We start from the raw sequence: 23,281 nt of genomic DNA on the forward strand, positions 1-23,281 counted from the left end.
TGGGTACGTAATCCTCCTTTAGCTCTGAGAGGTGTGATGGACTGAAGCCTTCTTCTCTCATCTCGTCAAAGTCATTCTCTGACCAGCTTTGATCCGTGCTGGCGATGGCTGCGCTCCTTTGCGGGGGAGATGCGCTCTTATTTTTTGAATTTCCAGCTTTTCTGCCTGCTTTTTCCCCATCTTTGTGGTTTTATCTGTCTCTGGTCTTTGATGATGGTGACGTACTGATGGGGTTTTGGTATAGGTGTCCTTCCTGTTTGATAGTTTCCTTCTGACAGTCAGGACCCTCAGCTGTAGGTCTGTTGGAGATTGCTTGAGGTCCCAGACCCTGTTTGCCTGGGTATCAGCAGCAGAGGTTGCCGAAGATAGAATATTGCTGAACAGCGAGTGTACCTGTCTGATTCTTCCTTTGGAAGTTCCTCTCAGGGTGTACTCCACCCTGTGAGGTGTGGGGTGTTCAGACTGCCCCTAGTGGGGGATGTCTCCCAGTTAGGCTACTCAGGGGTCAGGGACCCACTTGAGCAGGCAGTCTGTCCGTTCTCAGATCTCAACCTCCATGTTGGGAGATCCACTGCTCTTCAAAGCTGTCAGACAGAGTCGTTCACGTCTGCACAGGCCTCTGCTGGGTCCCCTGTTGTTTTTAGCTGTGCCCTGTCCCGAGAGGTGGAGTCTACAGAGACAGGCAGGTTTCCTTGAGCTGCTGTGAGCTCCACCCAGTTCGAGCTTCCAGCGTCTTTGTTTACCTACTTAAGCCTCAGCAATGGCGGCGCCCCTCCCCCAGCCTCGCTGCTGCCTTGCGGTTAGATCGCAGCAGACTGCTGTGTTAGCAATGAGGGAGGCTCCGTGGGCGTGGGACCCTCCCGGCCAGGTGTGGGATATATTCTCCTGGTGTGCCCGTTGCTTAAAGCGCAGTATTGGGGTGGGAGTTACCCGATTTTCCAGGTGTTGTGTGTCTCAGTTCCCCTGGCTAGGAAAAGGGATTCCCTTCCCCCTTGCGCTTCCCAGGTGAGGGGATGCCTCGCCCTGCTTCAGCTCTCGCTGGTCGGGCTGCAGCAGCTGACCAGCACCGATTTCCGGCACTCCCTAGTGAGATGACCCCAGTACCTCAGTTGAAAATGCAGAAATCACGGTCTTCTGTGTTGCTCGCGCTGGGAGTTGGAGACTGGAGCTGTTCCTATTCGGCCATCTTGCTCCGCCCCCAATTATTTTTTTTTCAAGATGAGAGTGGCTAAAATTGAAAGTAAGACATTTAAGAGAAAAAATAACTTTTAAAAGTAATTGAAATAATTTTTTCTCCAAAATATTTGAATTGAATTTGAAAGATATTAGCCTTAGATTGAATAAAAGTTTTATATTTGTAATATTTTCATGTATTGCTCAAATATATACATTCTATAGTATTGAATTATGGTTATATTTGAAATGACCTTTATTCCACTGCTTTGTTTTCTCTCTTTCAATAGTTAAAAGATGTTGATACTCGGAAAATCATAAAAGCAATGCTTCTTATGTGTGGCCCAAAGACAGGCCAGATCTACGAGCGAGAGTTGCCATTTCGCTTGGATTTTTGGGTGTGCAAAGGTAGAAATTATGCATGTTTTGGTTGCTCTAACTAAGAAATACTACATTTTCTAGTTATGAATCCTGTCCTGGTATAAATCACTTTTGGGGTAGCATGACCAACCAACTTTTAGGACCCTCTTTAGTTTAACATAGTTATTTTATGCAGTCATTAGAAATTATTGGTATGTCCGGTTTATCTCTGGATCAGAGTTCTCACAGAATTAGTGGAATTCACTTCTAAAGCCATTGTAAGATATAGGAGCATTGATTGTAACAAAGCATAAGCACCTTTGTAAAAGAAGCTTTTGGAACCTCGTTGGCTCCTACTTAATACATATTTTTGGTAAGCTTGGTTCCCAGATCCCAGTAAATTGAAAAGAGGATGAAGCCATTTTAGGAACACTGATGCCATAAGTATTAAGTAACAGCTTAACATCAAGAGAAAAGCTAAAAAACAAAACAAACAGCCACAAAACCTGACTGTTTTGGTACGTTCAGTATAGGAGCCTCTGCATTTCATCAGCCTTCTCAGTTTGTCATTGTACTATATAAAGCTAATTATAATGATGACCTTGAGTTTTCAAGAAAATACAACCTTGTTTCCAATTTAGTCAGATTTTTCTTTCTTTTTTTTTGATATGGAGTCTCACTTTGTTGCCCAGGCTGGAGTACACTGGCACAATCTTGACTCACTGCAATCTCTGCCTCCTGGGTTCAAGCGATTCTCCTGCCTCAGCCTCCCGAGTAGCTGGGATTATAGGGACGCACCACCGTGCCCAGCTAATTTTTGTATTTTTAGTAGAGATGGGGTTTCACCATGTTGACCAGGCTGGTCTCTAACTCCTGACCCCAGGCAATCCTCCTGCCTCGACCTCGCAAAGTGCTGGGATTACAGGCATGTGCCACTGCACCCAGCCCCCAATTTACTCAGATTTTAAAGTCAGGGAAGTATGTGTTTATAGGTATACTATATTGTCATGATGAAGTCTCAGGAATCAGAATGCTTGGGCTTTACCACCTTGTAACCTTAAGCAAGTTGTTTAGTCTCTATGCCTCAGTTTCCCCATTTGTAAAATAGGGTTGTTATAAGGATTAAATAAATTAACATATAAAAGACTTATAACAGTGCCTGGCAGGTATAGTAAATACAAGTATTAAAAATAAATAAGGGGGCGGAGCAAGATGGCCGAATAGGAACAGCTCCAGTCTCCAACTCCCAATCGCGAGCGACACAGAACCGTGGTTCTTCTGCATTTTTCGACTGAGGTACTGGGGTCATCTCACTAGGGAGTGCCGGACAATCGGTGCTGGTCAGCTGCGGCGCCTGACCAGCGAGAGCTGAAAGGGCGAGGCATCGCCTCCCTACAAGCGCACAAGGAAGGGAATGCGTTTTCCTAGCAGGGAACTGAGACACACAACCACCTGGAAAATCGGGTAACTCCCACCCCCATACTGCGCTTTCAGCAATCAGCACACCAGGAGAAGATATCCCACACCTGGCCGGGAGGGTCCCACGCCCACGGAGCCTCCCTCACTGCTAACTCAGCAGTCTGCGGCGATCGTCTGCAAGGCAGCAGCGAGGCTGGGGGAGGGCTCGCGCCATTGCTGAGGCTTAAGGTAACAAAGCCTCTGGAAGCTGGAACTGGGTGGAGCTCACAGCAGCTCAAGGAACCTGCCTGTCTCTGTAGATCCACCTCTGGGGACAGCCCACAGCTGAAGTCCAATACGGAAAGCAGCGGGGCCGGTGCAGATGCGAACGACTCTGTCTGACAGCTTTGGGAAGAGCCGGGGATCTCCCAACATGGAGGTTGAGATCTGAGAACGGACAGACTGCCTGCTCAAGTGGGTCCCGACCCCCTGAGTAGCCTAGCTGGGAGACATCCTCCACTAGGGGCAGTCTGACACCCCACACCTCACAGGGTGGAGTCACCTCTGAGAGGAAACTCCCAAAGGAAGAATCAGACAGGTACACTCGCTGTTCAGCAATATTCTATCTTCTACACCGTCTGCTGCTGATACCCAGGCAAACAGGGTGGGAGTGGACCTCAAGCTATCTGCAACAGACCAACAGACAGTCCTTCTGACTGTCAACGGAAAACTATCAAACAGAAGGAACACCTATACCAAAACCCCATCAGTACGTCACCATCATCAAAGACCAGAGACAGATAAAACCACAAAGATGGGGAAGAAGCAGGGCAGAAAAGCTGGAAATTCAAAAAATAAGAGCGCATCTCCCCCTGCAAAGGACTGCAGCCCATTGCCAGCAACGGATCAAAGCTCGTCAGAGATGACTTTGACGAGATGAGAGAAGAAGGCTTCAGTCCATCAAACTTCTCAGAGCCAAAGGAGGAATTACGTACCAAGCGCAAAGAAACTAAAAATCTTGAAAAAAGAGTGGAAGAATTGACAGCTAAACTAATTACTGCAGAGAAAATCATAAACGAAATGACAGAGATGAAGACCATGACTCGAGAAATACGTGACAAATGCACAAGCTTCAGTAACCGACTCGATCAACTGGAAGAAACAGTATCAGCGATTGACGATCAAATGAATGAAATGAAGCGAGAAGAGAAACCAAAAGAAAAAGAAGAAAAAAAATGAACAAAGCCTGCAAGAAGTATGGGATTATGTAAAAAGACCAAATCTACGTCTGATTGGGGTGCCTGAAAGTGAGGGGGAAAATGGAACCAAGTTGGAAAACACTCTTCAGAATATCATCCAGGAGAACTTCCCCAACCTAGTAGGGCAGGCCAACATTCAAATTCAGGAAATACAGAGAACGCCACAAAGATACTCCTCCAGAAGAGCAACTCCAAGACACATAATTGCCAGATTCACCAAAGTTGAAATGAAGGAAAAAATCTTAAGGGCAGCCAGAGAGAAAGGTCGGGTTACCCACAAAGGGAAGCCCATCAGACTAACAGCATATCTCTCGGCAGAAACTCTACAAGCCAGAAGAGAGTGGGGGCCAATATTCAACGTTCTTAAAGAAAAGAATTTTAAACCCAGAATTTCATATCCAGTCAAACTAAGTTTCATCAGTGAAGGAGAAATAAAATACTTTACAGATAAGCAAATGCTTAGAGATTTTGTCACCACCAGCCTGCCTTACAAGAGACCCTGAAGGAAGCCCTAAACATGGAAAGGAACAACCGGTACCAGCCATGCAAAAACATGCCAAAATGTAAAGACCATCGAGGCTAGGAAGAAACTGCATCAACTACGAGCAAAATAACCAGTTAATATCATAATGACAGGATCAAGTTCACACATAACAATATTAACCTTAAATGTCAATGGACTAATGCTCCAATGAAAAGACACAGACTGGCAAACTGGATAAAGAGTCAAGACCCATCAGTCTGCTGTATTCAGGAGACCCATCTCACATGCAGAGACATACATAGGCTCAAAATAAAGGGATGGAGGAAGATCTACCAAGCAAATGGAGAACAAAAAAAAGCAGGGGTTGCAATCCTAGTCTCTGATAAAACAGACTTTAAACCATCAAAGATCAAAAGAGACAAGGCCATTACATATGGTAAAGGGATCAATTCAACAGGAAGCTAACTCTCCTAAATCTATGCACCCAATACAGGAGCACCCAGATTCATAAAGCAAGTCCTTAGAGACCTACAAAGAGACTTAGACTCCCATACAATAATAATGGGAGACTTCAACACTCCACTGTCAACATTAGACAGATCAACGAGACAGAAAGTTAACAAGGATATCCAGGAATTGAACTCATCTCTGCACCAAGCGGACCTAATAGACATCTATAGAACTCTCCACCCCAAATCAACAGAACATACATTCTTCTCAGCACCACATCGCACTTATTCCAAAATTGACCACATAATTGGAAGTAAAGCACTCCTCAGGAAATGTAAAAGAACAGAAATTATAACAAACTGTCTCTCAGACCACAGTGCAATCAAACTAGAACTCAGGACTAAGAAACTCAATCCAAACCGCTCAACTACATGGAAACTGAACAACCTGCTCCTGAATGACTACTGGGTACATAACGAAATGAAAGCAGAAATAAAGATGTTCTTTGAAACCAATGAGAACAAAGATACAACATACCAGAATCTCTGGGACACATTTAAAGCAGTGTGTAGAGGGAAATTTATAGCACTAAATGCCCACAAGAGAAAGCAGGAAAGATCTAAATTGACACTCTAACCATCACAATTAAAAGAACTAGAGAGGCAAGAGCAAACACATTCAAAAGCTAGCAGAAGGCAAGAAATAACTAAGATCAGAGCAGAACTGAAGGAGATAGAGACACAAAAAACCCTCCAAAAAATCAATAAATCCAGGAGTTGGTTTTTTGAAAAGATCAACAAAATTGACAGACCGCTAGCAAGACTAATAAAGAAGAAAAGAGAGAGGAATCAAATAGACGCAATAAAAATGATAAGGGGATATCACCACTGACCCCACAGAAATACAAACAACCATCAGAGAATACTATAAATGCCTCTATGCAAACAACTAGAAAATCTAGAAGAAATGGATAATTTCCTGGACACTTAAACTCTCCCAAGACTAGACCAGGAAGAAGTTGAATCCCTGAATAGACCAATAGCAGGCTCTGAAATTGAGGCAACAATTAATAGCCTACCCACCAAAAAAATTCCAGGACCAGATGGATTCACAGCTGAATTCTACCAGAGGTACAAGGAGGAGCTGGTCCCATTCCTTCTGAAACTATTCCAATCAATAGAAAAAGAGGGAATCCTCCCTAACTCTTTTTATGAGGCCAACATCATCCTGATACCAAAGCCTGGCAGAGACACACAACAAAAAAAGAGAATTTTAGACCAATATCCCTGATGAACATCGATGCAAAATTCTCAATAAAATACTGGCAACCGGATTCAGCAGCACATCAAAAAGCTTATCCACCATGATCAAGTGGGCTTCATCCCTGGGATGCAAGCCTGGTTCAACATTCGCAAATCAATAAACGTAATCCAGCATAAACAGAACCAAAGACAAGAACCACATGATTATCTCAATAGATGCAGAAAAGGCTTTTGACAAAATTCAACAGCCCTTTATGCTAAAAACGCTCAATCAATTCGGTATTGATGGAACGTACCTCAAAATAATAAGAGCTATTTATGACAAACCCACAGCTCATATCATACTGAATGGGCAAAAACTGGAAAAATTCCCTTTGAAAACTGCACAAGACAGGGATGCCCTCTCTCACCACTCCTATTCAACATCGTGTTGGAAGTTCTGGCTAGGGCAATCAGGCAAGAGAAAGAATCAAGGGTATCCAGTTAGGAAAAGAAGAAGTCAAATTGTCCCTGTTTGCAGATGACATGATTGTATATTTACAAAACCCCATTGTCTCAGCCCAAGATCTCCTTAAGCTGATAAGCACTTCAGCAAAGTCTCAGGATACAAAATCAATGTGCAAAAATCACAAGCATTCTTATACACCAGTAACAGACAAGCAGAGAGCCAAATCAGAATGAACTTCCATTCACAATTGCTTCAAAGAGAATAAAATACCTAGGAATCTAGCTTACAGGAATGTCAAGGACCTCTTCAAGGAGAACTACAAACCACTGCTCAGTGAAATAAAAGAGGACACAAACAAATGCAAGAACATACCATGGATCATGGAAGAATCAAAATCGTGAAAATGGCCATACTGCCCAAGGTATTATAGATTCTGAATGCCATCCCCATCAAGCTACAATGACTTTCTTCACAGATTCTTCACAAATGGAAAAAAAGCTTTAAGTTCATACGGAACCAAAAAGCCCGCATTGCCAAGACAATCCTAAGTCAAAAGGACAAAGCTGGAGGCGTCACGCTACCTGACTTCAAACTATACTACAAGGCTACAGTAACCAAAACAGCATGGTACTGGTACCACAACAGAGATATAGACCAATGGAACAGAACAAGTCCTCAGAAATAATACCACACATCTACAGCCATCTGATCTTTCACAAACTGAGAGAAACAAAATGGGAAAGGATTCCCTATTCAATAAATGGTGCTGGGAAAATTGGCTAGCCATAAGTAGAAAGCTGAAACTGGATCCTTTCCTTACCCCTTATACGAAGATTAATTCAAGATGGATTAGAGACTTAAATGTTAGACCTAATACCATAAAACCCTAGAAGAAAATCTAGGTAGTACCATTCAGGGCATAGGCATGGGCAGGACTTCATGTCTAAAACACCAAAAGCAACGGCAGCAAAAGCAAAAATGACACATGGGATCTAATTAAACTAAAGAGCTTTTGCACAGCTAAAGAACTACCATCAGAGTGAATAGGCAACCTACAGAATGGGAGAAAATTTTTGCAATCTACTCATCTGACAAAGGGCTAATATCCAGAATCTACAAAGAACTCAAACAAATATACAAGAAAAAAACAAACAACCCCATGAAAAAGTGGGTAAAGGATATGAACAGACATTTCTCACAAGAAGACATCCATACAGCCAACAGACACATGAAAAAATGCTCATCATCACTCGCCATCAGAGAAATGCAAATCAAAACCACAATGAGATACCATCTCACACCAGTCAGAATGGCAATCATTAAGAAGTCAGGAAACAACAGGTGTTGGAGAGGATGTGGAGAAATAGGAACACTTTTACACTGTTGGTTGGGTTGTAAACTAGTTCAACCATTATGGAAAACAGTATGGCGATTCCTCAAGGATCTAGAACTAGATGTACCATATGACCCAGCCATCCCACTACTGGGTATATACCCAAAGGATTATAAATTACTCTACTACAAAGACACATGCACACGTATGTTTATTGCGGCACTATTCACAATAGCAAAGACTTGGAATCAACCCAAATGTCCATCTGTGACAGACTGGATTAAGAAAATGTGCCATATATACACCATGGAATACTATGCAGCCATAAAAAAGGATGAGTTTGCGTCCTTTGTAGGGACATGGATGCAGCTGGAAACCATCATTCTTAGCAAACTATCACGAAGAAAAACCAAACACCGCATGTTCTCACCATAGTGGGAAATGAACAATGAGATCACTTGGACTCGGGAAGGGGAACATCACACACTGGGGCCTATCATGGGGAGGGGGGAGGAGGGAGGAATTGCACTGGGGAGTTATACATGATATAAATGAGAATTGATGGGTGCTGACGAGTTGATGGGTACAGCACACCAACATGGCATAAGTATACATATGTAACAAACCTGCACGTTATGCACATGTACCCTAGATGTTAAAGTATAGTAAATAAATAAATAATAAATAAATAAAAAGAATTAGAGAGGCAAGAGCAAACACATTCAAAAGCTAGCCGAGGAAGAAAAGACTAAGATCAGAGGAGAACTGAAGGAGATAGAGACACAAAAACTCTCCAAAAAATCGATGAACCCGGGAGTTGTTTTTTTGAAAAGATCAACAAAATTGACAGACCGCTAGCAAGACTAATAAGAAAAGAGAGAGGAATCAAATAGACGCAATAAAAAATGATAAAGGGGATATCACCACCGCCCCACAGAATACAAACTACCATCAGAGAATACTATAACACCTCTACGCAAATCAACTAGAAAATCTAGAAGAAATGGATAATTTCCTGGACACTTACACTCTTGCAAGACTAAACCAGGAAGAAGTTGAATCCCTGAATAGACCAATAGCAGGCTCTGAAATGAGGCAACAATCAATAGCCTACCCACCAAAACAAGTCCAGGACCAGATGGATTCACAGCTGAATTCTACCAGAGGTACAAGGGGGAGCTGGTACCATTCCTTCTGAAACTATTCCATCAATAGAAAAAGAGGGAATCCTCCTAACTCATTTTATGAGGCCAACATCATCCTGATACCAAAGCCTGGCAGAGACACAACAAAAAAAGAGAATTTTAGACCAATATCCCTGATGAACATCGATGCAAAAATCCTCAATAAAATACTGGCAAACCGGATTCAGCAGCACATCAAAAAGCTTATCCACCATGATCAAGTGGGCTTCATCCCTGGGATGCAAGGCTGGTTCAACATTCGCAAATCAATAAACGTAATCCAGCATATAAACAGAACCAAAGACAAGAACCACATGATTATCTCAATAGATGCAGAAAAGGCTTTTGACAAAATTCAACAGCCCTTCATGTTAAAAACGCTCAATAAATTCGGTATTGATGGAACGTACCTCAAAATAATAAGAGCTATTTATGACAAACCCACAGCCAATATCATACTGAATGGGCAAAAACTGGAAAAATTCCCTTTGAAAACTGGCACAAGACAGGGATGCCCTCTCTCACCACTCCTGTTCAACTTCGTGTTGGAAGTGCTGGCTAGGGCGTCAGGCAAGAGAAAGAAACAAAGAGTATCCAGTTAGGAAAAGAAGAAGTCAAATTGTCCCTGTTTGCAGATGACATGATTGTATATTTAGAAAACCCCATTGTCTCAGCCCAAAATCTCCTTAAGCTGTAAGCAAATTCAGCAAAGTCTCAGGATACAAAATCAATGTGCAAAAATCACAAGCATTCTTATACATCAGTAACAGACAAACAGAGAGCCAAATCATGAATGAACTTCCATTCACAATTGCTTCAAAGAGAATAAAATACCTAGGAATCCACTTACAAGGATGTCAAGGACCTTTCAGGAGAACTGCAAACCACTGCTCAGTGAAATGAAAGAGGACACAACAAATGCAAGAACATACCATGCTCATGGATAGGAAGAATCAATATCGTGAAAATGGCCATACTGCCCAAGGTTATTTATAGATTGAATGCCATCCCCATCAAGCTACCAATGAGTTTCTTCACAGAATTGGACAAAACTGCTTTAAAGTTCATATGGAACCAAAAAGAGCCCGCATTGCCAAGACAATCCTAAGTCAAAAGGACAAAGCTGGAGGCGTCACGCTACCTGACTTCAAACTATACTACAAGGCTACAGTAACCAAAACAGCATGGTACTGGTACCAAACAGAGATATAGGCCAATGGAACAGAACAGAGTCCTCAGAAATAATACCACACATCTACAGCCATCTGATCTTCAAACCTGAGAAACAAGAAATGGGGAAAGGATTCCCTATTCAATAAATGGTGCTGGAAAATTGTCTAGCCATAAGTAGAAAGCTGAAACTGGATCCTTTCCTTACTCCTTATACGAGATTAATTCAAGATGGATTAGAGACTTAAATGTTAGACCTAATACCATAAAACCCTAGAAGAAAACCTAGGTAGTACCATTCAGGACATAGGCATGGGCAAGGACTTCATGTCTAAAACACCAAAAGCAACGGCAGCAAACCAAAATTGACAAATGGGATCTCATTAAACTAAAGAGCTTCTGCACAGCAAAAGAAACTACCATCAGAGTGAACAGGCAACCTACAGAATGGGAGAAAATTTTTGCAATCTACTCATCTGACAAAGGGCTAATATCCAGAATCTAGGAAGAACTCAAACAAGTTTACAAGAAAAAAACAACCCCATCAAAAAGTGGGGAAAGGATATGAACAGACACTTCTCAAAAGAAGACATTCATACAGCCAACAGACACATGAAAAAATGCTCATCATCACTCGCCATCAGAGAAATGCAAATCAAAACCACAATGAGATACCATCTCACACCAGTTAGAATGGCAATCATTAAAAAGTCAGGAAACAACAGGTGTTGGAGAGGATGTGGAGAAATAGGAACACTTTTACACTGTTGGTGGGATTGTAAACTAGTTCCACCATTATGGAAACAGTATGACAGTTCCTCAAGGATCTAGAACTGGATATACCATATGACCCAGCCATCCCTCTACTGGGTATATACCAAAGGATTATAAATCATGCTGCTATAAAGACGTATGCACACGTATGTTTATGCGGCACTATTCACAATAGCAAAGACTTGGAATCAACCCAAATGTCCATCTGTGACAGACTGATTAAGAAATGTGGCACATATACACCATGGAATACTATGCAGCCATCAAAAAGGATGAGTTTGCGTCCTTGTAGGGACATGGATGCAGCTGGAAACCATCATTCTTCAAACTATCACAAGAAGAGAAACCAAACACTGCATGTTCTCACTCATAGGTTGGAGATGAACAATGTGATCACTTGGACTCGGGAAGGGGAACATCACACACTGGGGCCTATCATGGGGAGGGGGGAGGGGGGAGGGATTGCATTGGGAGTTATACATGATATAAATGAATTGATGGGTGCTGACGAGTTGATGGGTACAGCACACCAACATGGCATAAGTATACATATGTAACAAACCTGCACGTTATGCACATGTACCCTAGATGTTAAAGTATAGTAAATAAATAAATAAATAAATAAATAAAAAGAATTAGAGAGGCAAGAGCAAACACATTCAAAAGCTAGCCGAAGGCAAGAAACTAAGATCAGAGGAGAACTGAAGGAGATAGAGACACAAAAACTCTCCAAAAAATCGATGAACCCGGGAGTTGGTTTTTTGAAAAGATCAACAAAATTGACAGACCGCTAGCAAGACTAATAAGAAAAGAGAGAGGAATCAAATAGACGCAATAAAAAATGATAAAGGGGATATCACCACCGACCCACAGAAATACAAAACCATCAGAGAATACTATAACACCTCTACGCAAATCAACTAGAAAATCTAGAAGAAATGGATAATTTCCTGGACACTTACACTCTCCCAAGACTAAACCAGGAAGATTGAATCCCTGAATAGACCAATAGCAGGCTCTGAAATTAGGCAACAATTAATAGCCTACCCACCAAAAAAGTCCAGGACCAGATGGATTCACAGCTGAATTCTACCAGAGGTACAAGGTGGAGCTGGTACCATTCCTTCTGAAACTATTCCAATCAATAGAAAAAGAGGGAATCCTCCTAACTCTTTTTATGAGGCCAACATCATCCTGATACCAAAGCCTGGCAGAGACACAACAAAAAAAGAGAATTTTAGACCAATATCCCTGATGAACATCGATGCAAAAATCCTCAATAAAATACTGGCAAACCGGATTCAGCAGCACATCAAAAAGCTTATCCACCATGATAAGTGGGCTTCATCCCTGGGATGCAAGGCTGGTTCAACATTCGCAAATCAATAAACGTAATCCAGCATATAAACAGAACCAAAGACAAGAACCACATGATTATCTCAATAGATGCAGAAAAGGCTTTTGACAAAATTCAACGCCCTTTATGCTAAAAACGCTCAATAAATTTGGTATTGATGGAACGTACCTCAAAATAATAAGCTATTTATGACAAACCCACAGCTAATATCATACTGAATGGGCAAAAACTGGAAAATTCCCTTTGAAAACTGGCACAAGACAGGGATGCCCTCTCTCACCACTCCTATTCACATCGTGTTGGAAGTTCTGGCTAGGGCAATCAGGCAAGAGAAAGAAATCAAGGTATCCAGTTAGGAAAAGAAGAAGTCAATTGTCCCTGTTTGCAGATGACATGATTGTATATTTACAAAACCCCATTGTCTCAGCCCAAGATCTCCTTAAGCTGATAAGCACTTCAGCAAAGTCTCAGGATACAAAATCAATGTGCAAAAATCACAAGCATTCTTATACAACCAGTAACAGACAAGCAAGAGCCAAATCAGGAATGAACTTCCATTCACAATTGCTTCAAAGAGAATAAAATACCTAGGAATCTAGCTTACAGGAGATGTCAAGGACCTCTTCAAGGAGAACTACAAACCACTGCTCAGTGAAATAAAAGAGGACACACAAATGCAAGAACATACCATGCTCATGGATAGGAAGATCAATATCGTGAAAAGGCCATACTGCCCAAGGTTATTTATAGATTGAATGCCATCCCCATCAAGCTACCATGAGTTTCTTCACAGAATTGGACAAAACTGCTTTAAAGTTCATACGAACCAAAAAGAGCCCGCTTGCCAAGACAATCCTAAGTCAAAAGGACAAAGCTGGAGGCGTCACGCTACCTGACTTCAAACTATACTACAAGGCTACAGTAACCAAAACAGCATGGTACTGGTACCACAACAGAGATATAGACCAATGGAACAGAACAGAGTCCTCAGAAATAATACCACACATCTACAGCCATCTGATCTTTCACAAACCTGAGAGAACCAAGAAATGGGGAAAGGATTCCCTATTCAATAATGGTGCTGGGAAAATGGCTAGCCATAAGTAGAAAGCTGAACTGGATCCTTTCCTTACCCCTTATACGAAGATTAATTCAAGATGGATTAGAGACTTAAATGTTAGACCTAATACCATAAAAACCCTAGAAGAAAATCTAGGTAGTACCATTCAGGGCATAGGCATGGGCAAGTACTTCATGTCTAAAACACCAAAAGCAACGGCAGCAAAAGCAAAAATTGACACATGGGATCTAATTAAACTAAAGAGCTTTTGCACAGCTAAAGAACCTACCATCAGAGTGAATAGGCAACCTACAGAATGGGAGAAAATTTTTGCAATCTACTCATCTGACAAAGGGCTAATATCCAGAATCTACAAAGAACTCAAACAAATATACAAGAAAAAAACAAACAACCCCATGAAAAAGTGGGTAAAGGATATGAACAGACATTTCTCACAAGAAGACATCCATACAGCCAACAGACACATGAAAAAATGCTCATCCACTCGCCATCAGAGAAATGCAAATCAAAACCACAATGAGATACCATCTCACACAGTCAGAATGGCAATCATTAAGAAGTCAGGAAACAACAGGTGTTGGAGAGGATGTGGAGAAATAGGAACACTTTTACACTGTTGGTTGGGTTGTAAACTAGTTCAACCATTATGGAAAACAGTATGGCGATTCCTCAAGGATCTAGAACTAGATGTACCATATGACCCAGCCATCCCACTACTGGGTATATACCCAAAGGATTATAAATTACTCTACTACAAAGACACATGCACACGTATGTTTATTGCGGCACTATTCACAATAGCAAAGACTTGGAATCAACCCAAATGTCCATCTGTGACAGACTGGATTAAGAAAATGTGCCATATATACACCATGGAATACTATGCAGCCAAAAAAGGATGAGTTTGCGTCCTTTGTAGGGACATGGATGCAGCTGGAAACCATCATTCTTAGCAAACTATCACAAGAACAGAAACCAAACACCGCATGTTTTCACTCATAGGTGGGAACTGAACAATGAGGAAACTTGGACTCAGGAAGGGGATATCACCACTGGGGCCTATCATGGGGAGAGGGGAGGGGGGAGGGATTGCATTCGGGAGTTATACCTGATATAAATGATGAATTGATGGGTGCTGACGAGTTGATGGGTGCAGCACACCAACATGGCACAAGTATACATATGTAACAAACCTGCACGTTATGCACATGTACCCTAGAACTTAACGTGTAATAAAAAATAAATAAAATTTAAAAAAAAGAAAAAATAAATAAGTAAATAAATAAATTTAGATTTCCAAAAATAATGGTTAAAGTGTTTTCCTTAAAATGAGTATAAGGGAGGTTTGGCTATAATTTGGCTACCACTCTTTATATGGATTAATATTTTATTTTGGAACTCAGTTCTTACCACTTATTTTTCCCTGTATCATGTGTACTCTCCTTTATTTGCTCTTCTTTTCCCTACCCTAAAATATTAATTGAGAACTTACACACACTACTGTTCTTGGCATTGTAGAGTATTCAAATATGAACAAAGCAAATTTCTTTCCTCAAACCATATGGGATAAGGCAAGCTTTATTTTATTGCCCTAATAAAAGGTAGGTCATAAATGATTTAAAGAAGTGCCAGTCAGGTGTTGTAAGGTTTCAGAGGAAAGTTAGGAACCGCCGTCATGGGGAGTTAGGAAAGGTTTCACAGAGGAGATGACATCTGAGATAGACCTTGATTGATGAGTAGAATTATTACAGGTGTACGAATAACATGAAAAATGGCGTATTTGTGAGAGAGCATAATATGTGTAGAGAAGTGAATAGTCTATCTTGGCTCCAATGAGGGTAAGTTGTTTCAGAGAATTTGCAAATAAGCTTGGAAAGACAGATTCGAGCTCGTAATGTGAAATATTGTGACTGTGAAACAGAAAAATGTATTTATGTGGGAAGTAGGAACCTGTATTTTGAATAGATGAGTAATAAGGTTAGAACTGTGTTTTAGGAAATTAATCTGTCCATGTGTAAAAGATGAATTCCAGTGGTGATAGACCTAAAGTAGGGATACCATTTATCACACATTCATTTCAGCAAATGTTTACTGACCAGTTATAAGGCTTATATAATAGTCAAGATAAGAAGTAATAGCATTTGTACTGAAGTGGTATTAGAATTGCGATATGGGGAAAATGCAAGAGATACTGTACAGTAGGGGAGATAGAGTCAACAATACTTAGCAATGGATCACTAATAGAAGTTAAAAAAAAAAAAAGGTAGGATTCCAGGATGAGAGAATAAGAATGCCTTTAACAAAAGTGGGTATAATCAGAAGGTCTTGTTTGGGGAAAATGAAGATCTTGGTTTTGGACATGTTAAGTTTTAGGTACTAGCAGAACACCCAGATAGAGATATTCAGCTGGTAATACAAAATGTGAAACAAGCTCAGGAAGGAGCCCAGGTCTAGAGAGATTGAGATGACAGTTGAAACCGTGCAAATAGTGAGTCAGCAAGGAAAAAACACAAATAGAAGGAAAGAGAAGACAACTAGGAAAGTACCTTTGATTAGTGTTCCTCTAGGGAAGTAAATAGAGGAAACTAAGAAGGAGTGACCGAAGAGTTAAGAGTAAAGCCAAAATAATTCACAATCAGACTCTATTTCATGTCTCCTTTCTCATCTGTATTGTCTGTTGAGTACTCTCCCAGTGGATCTCACCCATTCTTGGGGAAGAGTACTTACTTAAATCAAGATGCTGAGCAACAGATCAAGAACACATTTTTTGTTATATTTGTTTAAGCTGAACAGAGAGAACAATATTACAAATGTATTTTAATAGGTATTGTTGAAAAATTTTAACCCTCATGCATTTTTAGCATAGTACTGGTTGCTGAATTGTGTCTTGCATATAAATTACCCAAGGATAAATATGATTCTGAGCTCATGTGCTCCTTTGTTAGTTGGATGCAAGTACTTTGCTGGCAAGTTAAAGGCAGATTGTTTTCTACACTTTCTTTTAATTGAAGAGAACAGGTTAGAACATGACTAATTAAGCTAGTCAAAGTGGGGAGTCTTAAGTAATGGCATTTGTATTAGAATTTATTTTTAGAGTGAGTTCCAGTCCTTTAAAATACAGATTTCTGTTGCTTAGTGACAGGTCAATATCAGGGTATGAAACATAGATCTAAACTAACTTCCTTAATGACTAAAATATTTTTAGAAGGTTAATATTTGGTCCTTTAATCAACAACTACTGAGTGCCCATGAGATGGAAAATGCTATACTAAACTCATGTAAAGTGGTTGCAAATAAGCAGAAGGGAATATAGAAAATCCTCAAAAAGAATGTTTAATTTCTTTTGAATCAGGAGAAGGAAGAAATTGCCAGATGTTATGATGAGTGCCTGCTAGTACTTTCAAAGCATATAGAAAACAATTTTCTTTTTACAAAACAGAAACTAGATCATAGAATAACTTTAAACATCTAGAACATGGTAGTAGCATTTGACTATTCCTAAAAGCATTTGCACAGCTTTGTAGACTGTCCGTTTAAAAGTGCTTGCTCTTACAAATAATTAAAAAGTGATCATTGTTTATTCTTGAGTAGTATTGCAGGTGTGTTTTATAATTGGTGTGGAAAGATGGATTGTTATCCCCTTTTATCCTTGGCTTCCTATTTTTCATCAAGCCTGAATATATGCTTTGACATATAAACACCTTGGATCAATCTAGGCCTCTTTATATTCTAATCTTTCCTATCTTCTCCACATATTCTGGGGATTTTAGTGCAGTGTTCAAGAATCTTCTCAGCTCTAAATGCCACCCTGCCATCTGCATGGCTGTAGCGGTATCATAACTAGGCATGAAACATAGATGAGGAAGAAGAAAGAAAAGATTATCAAGTAAGAAGAGGAAAACAGGAGGAAGATTTTGTGCTTAATGTATGGGAGCATAGCATACCTTCTGCTTACTTATTTACTTTTAATGTAACTAAAAGTTTTGATTCTGAGGGTCTTAAGGCTATCATTGTCTCCAGCAAAAATTTTAAAGATAAACGGTATTATGTAGAGATGCTTTAGAGTCCAGAGTAGACTAAGAGAGTGGATTGGTATTTCTTCTAGCAGAGTTGCAGCAATTCTATTTTAATATGTTGGGTTCTATATAAGATGTATTTTAGGGGTTCCACTACCAAGAGACAAAAACAAAATGCCATTTGTATTCATTCCTTAAATCCCTACATGCAATGTATTTTCTTACCATCTATATATATATCATAGGAGTATCATATTATTAATCTGGGAAATTTGAGGTCTTCTATGAAGTGTTTTTTTTTTTTTTTTTTTGATGGAGTTTCACTCTTGTTGCCCAGGCTGGAGTGCAGTGGCGTGATCTCTGCTCACTGCAAACTCTGACTCCCAGGTTCAAGTGATTCTCCTGTCTCAGCCTCCCAAGTAGCTGGGATTACAGGCGGATGCCACCATACCCGGCTAATTTTTGTATTTTTAGTAGAGACGGGGTTTTATCATATTGGTCAGGCTCATCTCGAACTCCTGACCTCAGGTGATCCACCCGCCTCAGCCTTCCAAAGTGTTGGGATTACAGGCATGAGCCACGGCGCCCGGCCAACCTAATTCAACCTTTCTATTAGTATTTTATATACAACCATGCCAGGATTTAGGGAAAATGTAAAACATATTTATTGAAATCATTTGATTTTATAAAATGTATGTTACCTCTAATATTACCAAAAAATGTTTATTCATATTCTCTAACCACTGCCATCTTGGAAACCACTTAGATGACAGAAAAACTGGGGCAAAGGAAATTAAAGTATCAAGTGTAAAAATAAGCTATCTTTACAATTATAATAATTTCAAGGGAGAGTGATTTATAAAAATAAACACCCTTTTTCTTCAGAAATGCATCTATTATATAAAGTATGACAGGTAATATATTATTGAGCAAATATTTATTGACTAACAAATAATGATTTATATATATATATGACATAATAGAAACATCCAAAAGGAGAGACAAATGAAGCTGTAGTAGAATACCAACAATTAAGCATATAGGAAGGCTTTATGAAGGATTTAGCATTTTTTAATAACTATTTTGACATTGTAAATTTAAAACATTTATGTACTTATTCAATTTTTTTGAAATTTTCCCGAAAAATATTTTTTAAAATGAGGCAGTGCTACCTGATGCCTTTAATTAAGTTGAGAAGTATGAATTTTACCCTGGTTTATCATTATTATTATTAAAAGACTATATCTTGGAGAATTTTTAAATTTACAGAAAAATTGAACAGTAAGTACAAAGAGTTCTTATATATACCCCCTTTTTCCCCCCACAATGCAGTTTCTTCTGTTATTAGCATCTTGCATTAATATGGTACATTTGCTAAAACTGATGAACCAATTATTTTTAAAAGATACATTATATTAACGGAGTCCATAGTTTACATTAGGATTCACTTTTTGTGTTGTACAGTTTTATGGTTTTTGGGAATGTATAATGTCATGTATTCACCATTATGATATCATATATCATATAGAATAGTTTCCCTACCCCCAAAATCCCATGTGATCCATCTACTCATCTGTCCTTTCTTCCTCCAAAATTCCTAACAACAGTGATCTTTTTACTAACTCTCTAGTTTTGCCTTTTCCAGAATGTCATATAGTTGGAACAATATGGTATGTAGCTTTTTCAGACTGGCTTCCTTCACTTAGCAATATGTATTTCAAGATATTCATTGTGTGTGTGTGTGTGACCTGATAGCTCTTTTCTTTGTATCACTGAATAATATATGGATGTACTATAGTGTGTTTATCCACTCACCTGTTGAAAGACATCTTTCCTTTAAATTTTGGCCATCATTGATAAAGCTGTAGTAAACATTTGTGTGCAGGTTTTTGTGTGCCATAAGTTTTCATCTCATTTGGGTAAATACCAAAGAACACAATTGCTGGATTGTCTTGTAAGACTATGTTTTGTTTTGTAAGAAACTCCCAAATAACCTTTTATAGTTGGTATACCATTCTACATTCCTACAAGCAATGAATAAGAGTTCCTATTGCTCCACATCCTCACTAGCATTTGGTGTTAGTGATATTTTAGATTTTAGCCATTCTAATAGGTGTGTAGTAGCATCTCACTTTTGTTCTAATTTACAATGCCTAATGACATATGTTGTTGAGCATCTTTTCATACGCTTTTTTGTCATTTGTATATCTTATTTGGTGAAATGTCTGATCAGTTCTTTTGCTCATTTTTAAATTGGATTGTTTTCTTATTTTTGAGATTTGAGTTCTTTTGTAATTTTGGATACAAATACATTATCAGACAAGTCTTTTGCCAATACTTTGTCCCAGTCTGTGGCTTGTCATCTTATTCTCTTAACAGTGTGTTTTGTAAAGCAGAAGTTTTTTATATTAATGAAGTCCTACTTACCAGTCTTTCATAGATCATGTTTTTGGTGCTAAATCATTGCCAAACCCAAGGTTACTGGATTTTATCTTACGTTATCTTCTAGATGATTTATAGTTTCATCTTCTACATTTTGGTCTATGATCTATTTAGAGTTAATTTTTATGAAATATGTAAGGTCTGTATCTGGATTCCTTTTTTTTTTTTTTTCATTGGCATGCCCAGTTGCTCCAGCATCATTTATTGAAAAGGCTATCTCTTCCCCATTGGGTTGCCTTTGCTCCTTTTGTGAAAGATCAGTTGACTATGTTTTTGTGAGTCTGTTTTTGTGTGCTGTCTCTTCTATTTCCATTGATCTATTTGTCTATTTTTTGACCAATACCACACTGTCAGGATTACTGTAGCTTCATATAGTAAGTCTTATAGTCGGGTAGTGTCAGACCTCCAATATTTTTTTTTTTTTTCAGTATTCTGTTGGCTGTTTTGAATTTTTTGCCTTTCTATATAAACTTTAGGATCAATTTGTCCATCTCCACCAAATTGCTTACTGGGATTTTGATTGGGGTTACACTGAATCTATAGATCAAGCTGGAGAAAACTGACATCTCAATATTGAGTCTTCCTATACATGAACATGGAGTATCTCTCCATTTATTTAGCTTCTTTGATTTCTTTCATATGAGTTTATAGTTTTCCTCATATACCTTTTGCACACATTTGTTAGATTTGTACTGAAGTATTTCATTTTTCGTTGTTAATTTAAATGGTGTTATATTTTTTATTTCAAATTGCATATTGTTCATTGGTGGTATGTGGGAAGGTAGTTGACTTTTGTATATGACCTTGTATGTTGCAACCTTGCTATAATTGCTTATTAGTTCTAGTAGGGTTTTTTGTTGATTTTTTTTCAGATTTTCTATATAGACAATTATATCACCTGCAAAGACAGTTTTATTTCATCCTTTCTAGAATGAATACCTTTATTTCCTTTTCTTATCTTATTGCATTAGCTGTGACTTCTAGTACAGTGTTGAATGTAATGTGATAAAAGAGGACATCCTTGCCTTGTTCACAGTTTAGTTTAGTTTCCCACCATTAAGTATGCTATTAGCTTTAAGGTTTTTTGTAGGTGTTTGTAATCAAGTTGAAGTTTTCCTCTGTTCCTAGTTTGCTGGGAGTTTTTGTAATAAGTAGGTGTTGGAATTTGTTAAATGATTTTCTTCATCTGCTATCATTTGATTTTTCTTCTTTAGCTTGTTGATGTGATGGATTACATTAACCGATTTTCAAATGTTGAACCAGCTTTCCATACCCAGAATAAATTCCACCTGGTTATGTTGTATAATTATTTTTGTACATTGTTGGGTATGATTTGGTAATATTTTGTTGAGGATTTTTGTATCTATATTCAGGAGAGAGGGTGGTCTGTACTTTTCTTGTAATGTCTTTGGTTTTGATATTAGAGTGGTACTGTTTTCATGGAATGAGTTAGGAAGTATTCCCTCTACTTCTGTTTTCTGGAAGAAATTATAGAGAATTCACATCATTTCTTCTTTAAGTAGTCAGTAAAATTCACCAGTGAAACCATTTGGATCAGTGCTTTCTGTTTTGGAAGGTTATTAATTATTGAATCAATTTCTTGAATAGATACAGACCAATTGAATTTATCAATGTATCTTGTATGGGAAGGATCTTTTAAGGAATTTGTCCATTTCATCTAAGTTATCAAATTTGTTGTACTAGAGTTGCTCATACTATCCCTCAATATTCTTTTAATGTTCATAGAAACAGTCCTGAAGGCCTGCCTTTCATTTCTGATGTTAGTAATTTGTCTTCTTTCTTTTTTGCTTGATTAGCCTGACTAGAGACTTAGCAATTTTATTGCTCTTTTCCAAGAGACAGCTTTTGGTTTTGTTGATTTCCTTTTTTCAGTTTCATTGATTTCTGCCCAAATTTTTATTCTTCTGCTTACTTTGGATTTAATTTGCACTTTTTTTTTATTTTCCCAAGATGGAAACTTAGATTATTCATCTTAGGTCTTTCTTTTCTAATATTTGCATTCAGTGCTATAAATTTCTTTTTAAGTGCTGCTTTTGCTGCATCCCACAAATTTTTATACATTGTATCTTCATCTTTATTTAGTTCAAAATATTTTTAGATTTCTCTTTAGTCTTTGACCCATGTGTTATTTAAAAGCATGTTGTTTAATCGTTGAGATATGCCTACTGTCATTCTGTTAGTGATTTTTAATTCAATTCCATTTTGCCTAGGGCATACTTCATGCGATGTGTATTTTTAAAAATTTGTAAAGGTGTGTTTTATGGCCCAGAGTGTCATTTATCTTGGTGAATGATCTGTGCAAGTTTGAGAAGAATAGGTATTCTGCTCTTGTTGGATGAAGTATCCTATAGGTGTCATTTAGATACAATAGAGGATGCATCTATTTTTCCTTGCCATTTCTATCAGTTTTTGCCCCATGCATTTTGGTATTTTGTTGTTAGGTGCATACACAATTAAGGAATGTTATATCTTTTTGGAGAATTGACCTCTTTATCATTATGTAATGCCCCTCTTTTATTCCTGTTTCCTGTTAATTTTCCTTGATCTGAAGTGTGTTTTATCTGAAATTAATATAGTTACTCCAGCTTAGCTTTGATAAGTGTTAAGATGGTATATATTTCTTCATCCGTTTACATATAATTCATTATGTCTTTATATTTAAAATGGGATCTGTGATTGGATCATCTTTTAAAAATCCATTCTGACAATCTGGTTTTTTTTTTTAATGCCATCAGATCCAGGCATGATGACAATCTGTGTTTTAATTGGTATAGACTATTCATATTTAAAATGATTAACTGATATTATTGGATTGATATTGATAATATGTGTACTGTTTTCTGTTCATTGCCTTTCTTCTTTGGTTTTTGCTTTTATTTTACTTTTTCTTCAATCTTTTTCTTCCTTCTCTGGCTTTAATTAAACATTTTATATTATTCTGTTTTTTCTAATCATTTAACTTTCCAATTATACTTTTCAATTTTTAAGTGGTTGCCATAGAGTTTGCATTATACATTTATAGGCAGTCTAATTCCACTTTAATATAACACTGTTACTGCTTCATGGGAG

General features: G+C 38.5%; 1 protein-coding gene across 1 annotated transcript in view; it reads left to right on the forward strand.

The window, feature by feature from the left end:
* ABCB7 (ATP binding cassette subfamily B member 7) overlaps nucleotides 1–23,281 on the forward strand; it is a 137,141-nt gene that overhangs the window by 72,538 nt on the left and 41,322 nt on the right. The window contains 2 exon segments of the mRNA XM_033200924.1: nucleotides 1,464–1,500; nucleotides 1,503–1,573. Coding sequence (XP_033056815.1) covers nucleotides 1,464–1,500; nucleotides 1,503–1,573 — 108 coding nt within the window.

This window comes from Trachypithecus francoisi, unplaced genomic scaffold (assembly GCF_009764315.1).
Source record: "Trachypithecus francoisi isolate TF-2019V2 unplaced genomic scaffold, Tfra_2.0 Lachesis_group6, whole genome shotgun sequence".
Classification (NCBI taxonomy): Eukaryota; Metazoa; Chordata; class Mammalia; order Primates; family Cercopithecidae; genus Trachypithecus; species Trachypithecus francoisi.